General features: G+C 41.0%; 1 protein-coding gene across 1 annotated transcript in view; it reads right to left on the bottom strand.

The window, feature by feature from the left end:
• Nucleotides 1-15,538, bottom strand: part of niban2b (niban apoptosis regulator 2b) — a 102,994-nt gene that overhangs the window by 42,408 nt on the left and 45,048 nt on the right. Inside the window, exons 2-5 of the mRNA XM_036144714.1 lie at nucleotides 14,814-14,944; nucleotides 7,363-7,491; nucleotides 7,176-7,281; nucleotides 5,386-5,553 (exon numbers count right to left, since the gene is read on the bottom strand). Coding sequence (XP_036000607.1) covers nucleotides 5,386-5,553; nucleotides 7,176-7,281; nucleotides 7,363-7,491; nucleotides 14,814-14,944 — 534 coding nt within the window. The remainder of the gene's footprint in view (nucleotides 1-5,385; nucleotides 5,554-7,175; nucleotides 7,282-7,362; nucleotides 7,492-14,813; nucleotides 14,945-15,538) is intronic.

The following is a 15,538-nucleotide window of genomic DNA, read 5'->3' as shown; positions in this document are numbered from 1 at the left end:
AACAGGCAAAGCAGAGACTGATTATTGTAATGTGCGATCTGTGTTTAATTTAAATGTATGATCTCATGATAGTGTTGGTTATGTGTCCCTCTTTGTCCATGGCTGCTGTTGGCCTTGTATGATCATAGGATTGATTTATATTGAATGTGACAGTGGAGTTAATGTACAGGTGTGAAGAAGATGGTGTAATGATGCAAGTTGCTGTCTTTTGAATTAGCTTCAGTTTATGGAGGGTTTTGAAATTGTAAAGTGGAAAGGTGAGTGGACTATAGACCAGTTTGGCAAAAGTGCGAAGGAAGAACTTGCTTGATGCTGCAAATATGAAAGTTAACCAGATGATGTTATGGATGTGGAAAGTGAAAGAGATTATGGAGAAGGCTGTCCAGGATGGCGCCAAGGCTCTGAAGCTGGAAGGTGGGAGAGATACAGGAATTATCAATGGAACTACCAGATTTGGTTAAAGTGGACTTTGCACAGTAAGCAAATTAGGTTACTAAGGTGGCATTACATCCACGGCCCAGGAATATATGGGCTGACTAGAAAAATGTTTTCAGTCAAATTGATAATTTTGCTTTAACCCCTAAATATTATGGATTTTTTTAAATTTATATTAAAACATGTCTTGTGTCCTTCACATTTGTAAATTTTTATTTTGTTTGTTTTTAAAGAGTATTATTAAGTCAAGCTCCAGTCCTTGAGGGCCGGTGTCCTGAAGCTTTTAGAGGTTTCCCTGGTCCCACATGCCTGAATCAAATGGCACAATTAGCTCCTCAGTATGCAATCAGGTTCTTCAGAGTCCTGCTAATTACCTGATTATTTGACTCAGGCGTGTTGGACCAGGGACACATCTAAAAGTTGCAGGACACCGGCCCTCGTGGACTGGACTTTGACACCTGTGGGTTAAAGTAAACTAATACCCACTCCTGAGTCCCGACAGTAGATGGCACAAGTTTAAAAACAATAGTCTAACCTACTGGATCTAGCTAGCTACCTGAAAGAGCATCTGCTAGCTAACCATTATTAATAAAACTTTTATTCATTAATAAAACTTTTGAAGTTATCCCCCCCTCTGTTTTTTTTTTTTTGCAAATCACACATGTTAAACAGCCAACACACAAACAGGGACATATTTTAGACCTGATCATCATTAAAGCTCTAAAGATTTCTAAGGTCAGTGTAACTGATGTTGCCCTATCTGATCACTTTTCTGTTGCCTTTGAAAGCATAATTTCCAGTGACTCATTTAGCCAAAAGGGACGTCGTAAGAAAACGCACCTTTAAAGGACAATGCCACGGAAACTTTTATTCAAGCTTACTCTGATACTTCTAAAGTCTCAGACATCATTGACTGCATTGCTCCAGTCAAAGTGAAAGTTCTTTCTGGGAAGAAAAAATATCCTTGGAGAAATGCTCCAGCAGATAGAGGTGAAAAAAGGGAGTGTCGAAAAGCTGAATGCAGGTGGAGAAAGAACAGACTTCAGGTTTACTATGACATCTATAAAGAGAGACTTAACAGATATAACTTACAATTGAAAAATGCAAGAGAATCTTTCTTCTCTGAGATCATCAAGAAAAACATTAATAATGCTCGTGTCTTATTTGCCACAGTCGACAAGTTAACAAATCCTCCTGTGTCCGTGACTTCCGAACTCCACTCCACCAGGGCCTGCAATGAATTTGCTAAATTCTTTACTGAGAAAATCCAAAAAATTAGAGGATCAGTTTGTACTTCCATATCAACACCAGAACCAAAGCTGTATTCAGCTGGAACTTATCCTGACAAAATGTCCCAATTCATCCAAATAAACCACAAAAGCTTAGAGGAGATCATTCAGCAGCTAAGTTCCTCCTCCTGTTGCGTTGATGTTCTCCCCACAGCTTTCTTTAAGAAAGTTTTGCCTGTCATAGCGTCTGAGTTGACTCAGATAATAAACACGTCCCTTCTGTCAGGTGTTTTCCCCCAGTCCCTAAAAACAGCAATAATCAAACCACTGCTGAAAAAGAACAATTTGAACAAACTTCTACTCCAGAACTACAGGCCCATCTCAAACCTCCCCTTTATCAGTAAGAATATTGAAAAAGCTGTGTTTCAACAATTAAACACCTTCATAACAACGACCCGCCGCACCAAAGTACAGAAACCGCCCTTATCAAGGTGTTTAATGACATCCGTATAAATACAGACTGTGGAAGAACCACCGTGCTGGTTCTATTGGACCTCAGCTCAGCATTCGATACTGTTGATCACTCCATTCTGTTAGAATGCCTGGAGAACTGGGTCGGCCTCTCCGGTACAGCTTTCAACAGGTTTAAATCCTACTTAAAGAACAGGGAATCTTTTGTATCAGTAGGTAACTTTACATCAAAGATGACAAAACTCACATGTGGGGTTCCCCAAGGGTCCATTCTGGGTCCCCTCCTCTTCAATATCTACATGCTCCCTCTTGCTCAGATAGTAAAAAACATCTGCTACCACAACTATGCAGACGACGCACAGCTTTACATCACCATGTCACCAGGTGACTATGAACCAGTTCAGGCACCGAGTAAATGCCTAGAAGAAATCAATGCCTGGATGTGGCAAATTTTTCTTTAATTGAATAAAAACAAGAGGTAATAAAGAAGTAATAATATTTGGACCAATAGAGTTAGCACAAAGCTTCAGTCACTTCAACTAAAAACCACTAATCAGGCCCGAAACCTGGGTGTAGTGATGGACTCAGACCTGAACCTTCAAAAGCATCTAAAGACAATTACAAGGTCGGCTTTTTATCACCTGAGGAACATTTCCAGGATTAAAGGACTGATGTCTCAGCAGGATCTGGAAAAACTAATCCATGCGTTTATTTTTAGTAGAATTGATTACTGCAACGGTGTTTTCACAGGTCTGCCGAAAAAGTGGATCAGACAGCTGCAGCTGATCCAGAACGCTGCTGCCCGCGTTCTCACTAAGACTAAGAAAGTAGAGCACATAACCCCAGTTCTAAAGTCCTTACACTGGCTCCCTATATCTCAGAGAATAGACTTTAAAATACTTCTGTTAGTCTATAAATCCCTGAATGGCTTAGCACCTAAGTACATCACAGACTTGTTATCAGTGTATCAACCATCCAGACCACTAAGGTCTTCTGGCTCCAGCCTAATCTGCATACCTAGAACACGAACTAAACACGGAGAAGCTGGATTTAGTTCCTATGCTTCACTTATCTGGAACAAACTTCCAGAAAACGGTATAAGTGCGGAAAGCCTGAGTTCTTTTAAATCAAGATTAAAAACACATTTGTTTAGGATCGCCTTTGACTGTTCTAGTTAAACTGTTCTATTGAAACATCATTATGTTATGCCATAATATGCCATGATGAATAATTGATCTCAGATTGAATTCTGACCATATAGTATGGAGGGGGGTCACAAAGGAATTCCACTCTGGCCGCAACATGAGACCCTCAAGGCTTGGACGGCCCTTTTTACCACCAGGGGTCCTGCTGAGAGCCCTCCTTACAGATAAAACCTTCCTCCCACAGAAAAATAACTCTCTTCTCTTCAGCACTCTTCGGCAGACCTCTTCAGCAGCTGCACAGACCACCTCTCCAGTACAAGGGAGGAGGCCTGAACCATGGGGCCATATGGCCTCATCTGCTGGAACATCTGAAAGATTGCCTGGACCAGCCACATTGATCCAGGGTCTGCTAGACCCGACTGCCTGCGTCAGCAGAGGACCTGACTGAATCCGGACGAACATGTCCGGGCAAATACAGAGCTAAGTTGCTGTCTTAACTCACAATCAGATGCAGGGGCAAAGATATTGCATGCGAAACAGCTCTGTGTATTTCTCCTCAGCCTGTACAGGAAAGCGGACCCCGATGGAGCTGAAGGCTGTATGCTGAGGAAAACCAATACTCAAATCGGAATGCATCCCGTTCAAAGAACGTGGCCTCCAAGCTACCCAGACCACGCCGTTAGCCACATGTTGCTGCAAGGCTAACGCTAGTCTGCCAAGAGACAAACCAACACCTGCCCTCCTTCAACGCTCCTTCCGTGAATGGCCAAACTGGACAGAACTGACACGAGACAAAGGACAGGTTTGGACAGGGAGCTGAGGGTGAAGTAAAAGGTTTATTGGGAAATGTCTTGTAAACCGTGTACACCTGGTGTTTAGAACAAAAGGCTAACAATATAGCATTGCTAGCATTTGGTACCATGTTAGCGCCGAGCGTCCGCTAGCCAACATGCTATTAGCCTTGCTAACATCCGGTTTCGGACATTTCAAAAGGAGTTTGTTTTAAAGCACAAAGCGTAACTGTTCTGCTTCGCCATCCTCCGATGGTGTTATGAGCCTTATCCCCGCATCAATATGGCATATTAATGCCGGTTTTCAAGGCAATTTGGCAACTTTATGTTGTAACCTCTTAGCCACCGAGTTGCCACAGCGACCCCATGCGCCCGGAGGGAGAATCACATTAACAAACTCGGTCGTAAGAGTTTAAATGATTTTACAGGACAAACCAGTCCTCAGAATATTATTTCAACAAATAATGTTTTGTTTAACTTGGGCTTTGCATTGTGAATGGATTGAAATACATGGCAAATGTTTTAACTCCATTCCATGCTTTTTTTTTTTTTTTTTTTAAATCAGATCTTCAGTGAATAAGGATTCAATAAATTAATCTGATTATGATCAACCACTTTTGTTTTGTCGTTTGTTTGTTTTGCATGTAAATAGTTCCTTAGCTTCTTTTTATCTTAAATTTTCTTAGTAGTTTAGTTAAGTTTCACTAGCCTAGGAGAGAGATTATTGTGTTAATTCAGGTAAACAGCATTACATAGTGATATTCTCTGGATGTTCATTTTATTTCTGATATTAAATTCTTGGACTTGAAAAGAAGTTGTCACTCCTTTTATTCTATGTGTGTGCAGGTTTTGCTGTTAAAAAGATCGCTAGTGCTCAAATTCATCCCTTTCAACCATTGTCTTGATATCAGCTTAAGAGCTGATCATTACCAGACAATACTTAACAGACAGAGAGTTATTTATGAAACATTAAATAACTTTAAACAGTGTATAATTGTACAACATTTAGTTCAACTTTTTTAGTCCAACTGTTTTTAATGTTCTATTTTGTTTCTACATTTTATTCCTACTTGCTTTTATTCTGTTTTATTTTCCTATATTTTAATCATGTAAAGCACTTTGCATTGTCTCTGTACTGAATTGTTCTATACAAATAAATTTGCCTTGCCTCCAGCAGTCTTTTAGTAAAAAAAAAAACACATCTCTGATAATCAGATCAACTGTTTTGGATGAGGCAGCAACACTTATGATTTGTTTATCTGCTGATGTCAATATTCTAGCAGTATCTAATGACAATTAGTTGGCAGTTCTTACCGTCGTTTGTGTGCCTAACACAGTCCTGCAGCACAGCGTGCCACTTCTGCTGCTCCTTCTCGGTCTCCACGCAGAAGTAGTAGTGTCGGGCATACGGGTGCCACAGTATCAGAGGGAACTGGTAGGGAAACTTTTGGAAGGGAGCGCTTCCCACCTTGGCTTTCACACCTGGAAACATGTGCAGCATACACAGTGTGCGATTTGCAAAAAAAAAAAACAGAGGGGGGGATCATTTCCTCGATTAATCACATAATGTCGATAGGTAACTCGAGATTAATTGCAAATTAATTGTATGTATTATCCTTTTATTTCTGAAAGTGTAATAGCCTGTTTGGGCATTTTAATATGCAATTTTGCAATAAATGACACTAATAAAACACATGCTTGTACAAAAAATATTTTTATTTTGTTATTTTTCAAGCACTTTTGAGAATTGGAATGAAAACATCCTTGACAAATGTTAAACTCTGGACTATAATGGCTAAATGACTAATCATGACGCCCTGATGTTTACACAATGTGTAAATAAATTTGTAAATAAATACCATGACGATATATTTTTGTGCCTCTTAAACAAAGATAGACATGGTATTAGGCATTAATAAAAATGTTACATTTCAATAAAGTCACAAGTTTTATTGTTCGTTTTTTCACTCTCTCTCTCACACACACACATCAATTTCTGAGCTTTCACACCAACAATAACTTCTTTGAATATTTTTGCTTGCTGTTTATATCCATATTCATACAGTTTAAGCCTGAAAAAAGGTTTTAAATCTCCAGGTCATTCCAGTCACTTTGCTTGCAACTGGGCAGGAGCTTAATACCCTGAAAGAGACTGTTTAGCAACTGTTTATTAACTCCAGGTCCTTCGTTTGGCAACTTAATTCAGCCTTAGTTTGTCAAATACAGAGAAAACAAATTAATAAGCATTAAAGTATGGTTAATGGGTTGGGATTCTGCAATTTTATTAGGGTGTAAAAACTCATCTTCAGAACCAATGTTTGCTTAAAATGGTGATCTGCACCAAGTAATCTACTTTCAGCAGTTATCACCGGTTATTTCAGCGTAAACTGCAGAAAATACAGTGCTCTGTCTGCCTTTACTACCGTCGGCTCCTATGGCGGAGGGATATTTCAGCTGGATACAAAGTGTCTAGTGCAGGCAGGTCTCTTAATAACCGCTGTTTCGTTACTTATTTTAGAGCCCAAATAAGCGATTTCACTTTCAGAAACGTGCCCAAAAAACCCGCAACCCGTGACTTATAGAATTTACAAGCACCTTTAGAATAAAAGAAGCCCAAAGTCGCATGAAATGAACAGTCTGGTCAACAGTGAGCACGGGTCTGTTTTGCTACAGTCTCTAGCTCTCTTGAAACTACGGAAAGCGCCGAGGGTAAAAGAAACACAGTCCGGGAGCGCGGTGGGGAAAAACATTAGGGAATGGTGTGTGTTTTGACGCGCCATTAACAACGACAAAAAACATGTCAGCGTTGTGGTCTAACGCGTTAATTTATAAACATGTTTAAATTCAGACAAGAGGGGGGGGGGGTGTATCCCCCCCAGGGATAAAACATGAATGACCAGAGGGGGGGACGTCACAAGCAGAGGGGGGGTAAATCCCCCCCATCCCCCCCGGCAAATCACACCCAGAGCATACACAAAGTAACTGTTAATTGGAACATGACCCACCGACACTTTACAACTCTCAGATTGATCACAGAAGAGCGCTTTTGTTACGCTGTTCTCATTATATAAGACAGCCACTTTAGTCAGCACTGTTGTGCTCACCAGGCAGGCTGTTGCTGATTAGATCCAGGTACTGCTCCATGGAGGTCAGCACTTTGTAGCCAGCACAGTTAATAGCTCCTTTGGGAGGGAGCTGTTTGTCATAGGCCTGGAAGGTAAAAAAGGCAGGAGGTGTTAGTGTGTCAGCGAAGCCAGTCAGCTTCACCGTGACCTGTAGTCATTTTCTTACTGCTTTGCTGTCGTAATAGCTGATGTTGTAGGTGTCGGGGACAAAGAGGAAGCGGTTCTTCCATCTCTTGTTCTCCTCTAAGCACTGGAACAGTGATCCGGAGAAGATTGATTTGTTCTCCAAAGGAATCTGTGAGAAATGACATGCTTTCATTCAAAACTGAGATACAGAGAATCAAACTAAATCACTGCTTCCAGTTTTCATATTTAGTTATGGTTTTCATTTTCTTTATACTGCATTGTCTTTGTCAAAGAAGCCAACTAAACTCCTTGGTGTGTCAGATGATTTAGAAGCCATGTAATCTGTACTGAATTTCAGGCTTTCCTCTAAGCACGGCCTGTGAGTTCAACAACGTGATTTTGTAAAGATGTTTTTTTATAACGAGGGATTAAAAAAGATCCCCCACTTAACAACTGGACATACTGAGGATCACCCCAAACAGGATTTTTCAAATCAACCAAAGCAAACTGAACGAATCAAACTCTCATGGAAATTCGACAGTTTAAAAGAACCAAACACACCAGTAGTAGGTGGCAGCAAGAGGAGATCTTCTCAGCGTTCCAACAGATTTGATTTGTGTGTTCCACTCTCCTATAAAATGAATGAGATGCATGCATGTTCAACTAGTATTTGAGGTTGGGGGTTTGTTTGTAATAACTTTCAATGTTGGCTGTAATTCAAATGTCTTATTTTTATCTTTGTGGAAAATAGCTCATACAAAAATGTAAATTTGTAAAATGAAGTTCCATTACCCTTGTGTTCGGTATATGAATTGTTTGGTTTATTTCAATAAGATACTTCATTAATCATTACTGAAAAATTTTCAGTAATGGGACGATGACGACAAGCAAGGGGGGGGGTATCATGTGTTTTTTTCCCTGCCATTCACTATATGCACGCGTGAAAGCAACAATAATAAACCGCGTGTTAACGTCAAATAAACATGCAAGCATATCGAGTTAGTTTTTTTTTTTTTTTTTGGAATGTTGGTGAGGCGGTAGCGTGAGTTTGGCGAGGCGGTCGCCTCGCCAAGATAGCGCTGCGGGAAACCCTGGATCGATATTTTGACCCGACCCTATACAGGTGTATCTAATGAAATTAAATATCATTTATTTGCAGTGATGGGAATAACGGCGTTGAAATAAACGGCGTTACAAACGGCGTTACCTTTTTCAGTAACGAGTAAACTAACTAATTACTTTGACTGTCACTATAACGCCGTTATCATTGCCGACACCCCATTACTGCACGCTACTCAAGTTACACAACTAACTTTTTTTTCACTTCATGATAGGACTGGTGCGCATGTTGTCATGAGAGAAGGGAAGATGAGATAACCTCTCAGTAGTGATGGGTCCGGCAACACCGATGCGTAGGCGGATGCGTTGAGCTCGTAGAGCAAAACCTGTGTCGATGCGCGTATCTCTATGGGAAAGTCACGTGACTAATACAGGAACTGTTTCGAACTGACTGACGCGCCAAACTGTTTCTGTTCCCTCTAAACTGCGCGCGTGTGCATTTGTGCACAGCATCTGGATTCAGCGCGCACACCAAAGCTATGCTGCGCAGTAAATAAAATCCAAGCTGATCTGTAAACAAAATAATAATAAACCAAGTTTTTTTTAACCATTTTGCAACGCTGGTGTGATGGTGTACCACGGCCCCGCTCTGTGAACGCCAGGTGCTGATCGGAGCGCACCACTGATTGATGGGTTGGGCAGACGCCTTTGTGGTTGGGCAGGTTGAGCTGTGCGTCTTTGTTCTGAGCGTCGTTTCAGAAAAAACGGCTGATCTACACTGAGTAGAAAGCTGCTACTCTGAGTAGTTCTACTTCACTCTGTCATACTCAGCATTTCCGATTTCAGAACAGATGATATCAGTCAGGTAACTAAACACAGGGCCAGATCAACCATTGAACGTGAGCATGAGCATGAAACAAAGTCCGATCACTGGAACGCAAATAACGTGATTCACCATAGCAATGACAGGAAATAAGCTTGGAAGTGCGCATGTCCTGTGAGTAGAATTAGAAATCTTTAAAGAAGGCATATGGACAATATCAAACCATAAGAAAAAATGTCGTTGCTGCTGAAAACCGCAAGAGAAAATTGTTGAAAAAGTCAATGCATGTGAGATATGAAAGTTATGTGATGGAGAATTAAAGCTGTTTTCACCATACTTCACTGTTCAACACAAAAAGGAGAGTGTGTGTGTGTGTGTGTGTGTGTGTGTGTGTGTGTGTGTGTGTGTGTGTGTGTGTGTGTGAGGGGGTGCATTGAAAGGACATGGTAGCAAAAAAATTGCAAAAAAGTAAAAAAGCCAGTCCACAAGCATCCTCATTCACAACATGTTTACTTAGAGGTTATTACGTTATGATACAGGTTCACATTATTTATTGACTGTATCTAAAAAATAAAATATATTTTAAATTTGTCATGATTTAGTTTTGATTCGGCTTTTGTTTACCATTAGTTTTCAGTTTTTCCACCTTGTTTAAGTTTTAGTTATGATTTGACTTATTGTTTTTTAGTTTAGTCTCCCTCCCCTTCCACTCTGCCTTCACTTCACCCCCTTTGCAGTCAGTCACACCTGTTGGTAATTAATCAGTCAGACACATTTCACCTGCTAGCCTCTTTATTTAAGCCTCCCTCTGTCTCACTCTAGTGCCGGTCCATCATCGTTCTACACCCTCTCCATGCCAGTCCTCATTTTTTGACTTGGAAGATTTGTTTTGCTTTCTCGTTTAAGGTCAGTCCTGCCAGTCTCTCTTTAAATGACTTTGTACTCTGCAGCTTGTTCCTGGAGAAGCTCTGCTCTTTGTCCTGGTGTCTCCAGAGAACTGCTAACCTGACTAGCCACTCTGGGAAAGCTCTGCTTTGTGCCCTGGTGTCTACTGAGAACTGCTAACCTGACTAGCCGCCCTGGAGAAGTTCTGCTCTGTGGCCTGGTGTTGCTACGAGGCCTGCCAGCCGAGCAGTACTGAGCTTTCCTAGCCACCTAGTGATTGTGGACTTTCTCTCCAGGCCGTCTGCTCCTGCCATCACCTACACCCTTACCTGTGCAGCCCTGTCTCTCCGGTCTACCATCCATATCCCTTCAACCTTTCAACAAAGACTTTGCATTTTAAGTTTCGTGTGTGGTGGTTCTGGGTTTATCCATAGACAAATCGTGACAAAATTCAAATGGAAATATAAAATAATACAATGCAACATACAATGAAATAAATTGTAAATATTGTGTATACTAGGTCATCAAATCAGTGTCAGTTAACTCTGTCAACTAGGTTGCCTGTAAGGATTTTTAAGGTCCATCAGGTGTCAGTATTCAGTGACACAGTATCGGCACAGTAGCAATACAGTTTGGCAAACACTTCATGACGGGAGAGAAACGAAAAACGCAATAGTTACTTTTACTGGTAACTAGTTACTTTTATAGTGGAGCAACTCAGTAACTCAGTTACTTTTTGGGAGAAGTAACTAGTAACTATAATTACTTTTTCAAAGTAACGTGCCCAACACTGTTCATTTGAAAGACTTAATTAAAAATTGAAACGGCGTTATATAGGTTCATTACACAGAAAATATTAAATGTTATACTAACTTTTTCTTGTTAGTTTTGATAATTGCAGCTTAGAGCTGCCACTTGTGCATTCCTTGTGTTGGACCAAAGACAACAGAAGAATCTCACCTGGACTAGGGAGAAAAATAGACTCGAACGTTGCTCAGAGGTCCAAAGTCCTCCTATAGCTTTATAATGCACGTACTGTACAACACATGTAATGCATTTTCAGGGCCGCTGATATTTTTGCATCAAAGGTAATTTTTATCTCTTATCTGTATTTTCTGTAATATTTAGATTTTTGTAGAAAGAAAATTCTACAAAAACTCACAATATTTAAAAAGGAAAGAAATGAACATTCAAAATATATCTAAATCAGTCTAATAAACTTACATATAAAGAAGCTTAACTTCCTACTGTGATTTTTCCAGTGATAATTTGATGTATTGACATGAGCCTGTGTGTTGGTGCAGAAAGCTGGACCAATACATCCAGGGAACCCAAACAAATCAAAATCAAACTAAAACTGCAAGCAGTAATTAACGGGTTTCAAGTCCACCCACGCCCCGCCCATTTGAACATGCCGGCTCCCCCTGCTCAGCCAAACCAACATTCATCTGGAACGGATCATGAAGGGAGGGGTGGCAGGAGAACGGACAGAGACACACAGAGAGCGAGCGAGCGAGCGAGCGAGCGAGCGAGCGAGAGAGAGAGAGAGAGAGAGAGAGAGAGAGAGAGAGAGAGAGCGAGAGAGCTAGAGATCTATAGCTAGAGAGGAGAGAGCGAGATCGATAGAGAGAGAGAGAGAGAGAGCGAGCGAGAGAGAGAGAGCGAGAGCGAGATAGAGAGAGAGCGAGAGCTATAGAGAGATATAGAGCGAGAGCGAGAGCGAGAGAGAGAGAGAGATCGAGATCGAGAGAGAGAGAGAGAGAGCGAGAGCGAGAGCGAGAGAGAGAGAGAGCGAGAGAGCGAGAGCGATATAGAGAGAGAAGCGAGATCGAGAGAGCGAGAGAGATATAGCTATAGCGAGAGAGCGAGAGCGAGAGCGAGATAGAGAGAGAGCTATATCGAGAGAGAGCGAGATCTAGAGCGATAGAGCTAGAGAGATAGAGATAGCTAGAGAGAGAGAGCGATAGAGAGAGAGATATATAGCGAGAGATATAGAGAGAGAGATATATCGATAGAGAGAGAGATAGAGAGAGATAGAGAGAGCTATAGCGATAGCTATATCGAGATATCGAGATATCGATATATATCTATATATATATCTATATATATATCTATATATAATATATATATATATAGATATATATATCTATATCTATCTATATATATATATCTATCTATATATCTATATATCTATATATCTATATATATATATATATATATATATATATATATATATATATATATATATATATATATATATAACGGATTAAAAAAATAACGCAAATTAATCAATGTCGTATAGGGTAGTTCACTTCTATTGTTTTCATCCGGGTTTTTTGCGCCTGCGCGCCGGACTGGAAGGCAGAAGGCGAGCACAGTGGCAGACGCAAACAGAGCAAACGATGAGTTCGACGTATTTTTCTTCTTTAGATAAAGTATCACAAGATCGTTTTAAGAGTAAGTTGATGGTATCAGATTGCCAGATACCGTCCAGATAGCGAGTCTGTGAATGCTGGCCAAACGATTTAGTCCGGCCCGGTGGCCAAATGCATTATCATTATTCAATGGCTGTATTTCCTCGCTTCATCGACCGATCAGCACTAGATTTTTTTGTGAGTCGTGGGCGAGCACTGCCCAACACGTTGATGTGTATCGCCCTGTGGACGGGCAGGGAAAATGCGTGACAGCTTCTGCGGTGGCTGGCAGCCGGCAGTGTGCGAAGGTGCTTGGCTGCAGGGCCGATCGACGCCGCTTGCGGCTTTAAAGGCATACTATGCAACATTTTTCAGTTAATTAATGTGTTCCATACCGTTTTGGATGATTAAATGAGTCATTTCAGGTCGAACAAAGGTTTTCTCGGCCGCACTGGGGGTCTGTGGGGGAAATACCGCACTTGCAATTGCAAGAGCTCACGGCCCGCACACAGAGAAGTCTCGCTTTACGGCGAGAACTCTATGTAATTTTGCCCTGCCATTCACTATATGCATGCGCGAAAGCAACAACAAAGAACCGCGTGTTAACGTCAAATAAACATGCAAGCATATCGAGTTTTATTATTATTATTATTATTTATTTATTTATTTATTTTTTTTTTTTTTATGTTGGCGAGACGCTACCGCGGCGGCCGCGGCGAAGCGGCTGCGGCTTGGCGAGGCGGTGGCGGTAGCGTCTCGCCAACATAAAAAAATAAAAATAAAATAATAATCATAATAATAAAACTGGCGAGGCGGCCGCGGCGGAGGCTTGGCGAGGCGGCTTGGCGAGGCGGCTACGGCGGCCGCCTCGCCAAGATAGCGCTGCGGGAAGCTTGATGTTCATACCTTCACTGTGTTAGTCATTGTTTGTACTGCCGTTTTTTCGACTTTTCGTTGCGTTCGCCTGTCTGCTAAGCTCAAAACAACCGCGCCTGGCTTCACGGAGAAACCAGAACAGCTGAGCATCTTTACGACAGTGCACTTTTACTTTCGCCCTCTGGGGGGAGCCTCGCTGGAAAATCAACCCCGGTTGCATAGTATACCTTTAATTATTAAAGCAGAACAATGACCAGTGCAAAATTAAGTTGTATTTACCGCAGATAAGGTGTAGACTGCAAATTCTGTCGGGGTATGATGGCTCCCACAGTCGATTGGGATTTGTCTGCCTGCGTCCTTTTCATTGAAAATATCCATTTCTTTCGTCTTTCTTGGTCCTTCGGTAAACAAAAGAAACGTACATCCGACGATTTGGGATGCCTCTGTGTGCAACCGGGAGCACAACAAGTCGTAGGCATTGTTTACATTTCGAAAATAAACTAAAAGCACGCTCTAATTCACCCGTTTTGTCACGGTGTTTGGCGAGAACAGTCCTGTGTTTGCCTACCGGCGTAACCCGGAAGTAGCGCAAATGTCACTTTACTGTTGTAAAGTGTTGATATTGAGGGGAGTTTTCATTTATTTTCATTCCCCTACGTTACTGTGTGCCACATATGCCATAACGACACATGTTAAAACGTCTGAAGGCATGAAATGTGAATAAGAGTTTTTGAACTTTAATGTATCTAATGCTGATTATTCTATGAATCATTTAAATTTAAATATTTAAAATAGTTTCACAGCAAAAATTATATGCGATTAATTTAGATTAATTACAGGGTATGTAATTAATTAGATTAATTTTTTTATTTTTTAGCCCTAATATATATTTAGTATACCAAATGTATACAGCAGGCTTGGAAGCCTAATGAAGAAACACACGAAAAACAATAGTGTTCTCTGCACACAGTGCAGACGAATGGCATAGCTGTTCACCTGCGCTGCGGGCTTGGAACCCTAATAAATGTGTTTTTAAAGGATTTGTGCTTACCAAGTTTGCATCATTTAAAATTGTGACATCATGTGATGCTGCTGAGATGGTCTAAAATCCCTTGATGCGACACTGGTTGGAGTACGAATGAACATAATACAAATCTATTAAAGTTTCTTTTTTTTTTTTTACATTTTGCAGAAGTGATCTTTGTTACCTCATTACTTATAGAGCTTATCAGCATACGTTTTCCTAACATCAATTACTTCATAGCCTTATACTTTACTGATTTCAGCTGCCTAGTTTACAAAAGACTACATACTTGTCTTAGCTCTGCATGGGTCAGAATAACAAAACTAATCCTGTTTGATGCACACTCAACAAATTGAAATACAGATACAAAGAATAGGAGAGTCCCGTAGTGGCCAGGGTGAATCTATTACCTTGCGCTGTAGTAGTTGTGGCTGTGGGCCACCTCCTCCCTCTATGTCAAAGCGAATTTTGTTGAAGAGAGCTACAGCATACTGCTGCCCATACAGACGTCCAAACTCCGTCATTACCACCCTGGTACGGGCTGCAAAAAAAAACACATACACAAAGCTGAAGTTAGACCAACAGGGTATTTTCAGATTTCATTCCCAAAAACTATGTACATAGTCTATATTGTTTTACTGACCATGATTCAAAACACCTTCGTACAAAAGAGCACTATAGCTTTAGTCCCTGCACACCTGATGGGAGTTAGGCGGGGTCTGATCAGCTCTTCTACTACTCTGCTGACGCTAACAGCGGCAGGAACTGCAGATGCCCACCAGGCTGTGAAACAGGCCAGAACAGCTCCGCAGAAGGCAGATAGATCACACACGGCGTCAGCATGGGCTTGTTTTAGTGTGAGGAATGTCTTGTGTGGTGTGTGAAGTCAGGAAAATGTTCATGTCTCACCCATCCAACATGAGGCTAAAGAGCTCTGGGCATATGCAACAATGTTTAAATGGTGATGTATGTTTCAGGTCTGCCAGAATGGAGGCACTCATGATGAGGATCAAACGATTTTACAAAGATTTCTGCTAGTTACAGGATACCATTATCTTGTAGTCTCCTCATTAAAGCTTAAAAAGAGATGAAATGGACTAAAGACGCGTAAACATTCCTCATATCAAGTATAGCC

The sequence above is a fragment of the Fundulus heteroclitus genome, chromosome 12 (assembly GCF_011125445.2).
Source record: "Fundulus heteroclitus isolate FHET01 chromosome 12, MU-UCD_Fhet_4.1, whole genome shotgun sequence".
NCBI lineage: Eukaryota > Metazoa > Chordata > Actinopteri > Cyprinodontiformes > Fundulidae > Fundulus > Fundulus heteroclitus.
The sequence above is the reverse complement of the archived record's forward strand: the minus strand, read 5'-3'. Positions and strand labels throughout refer to the sequence as shown.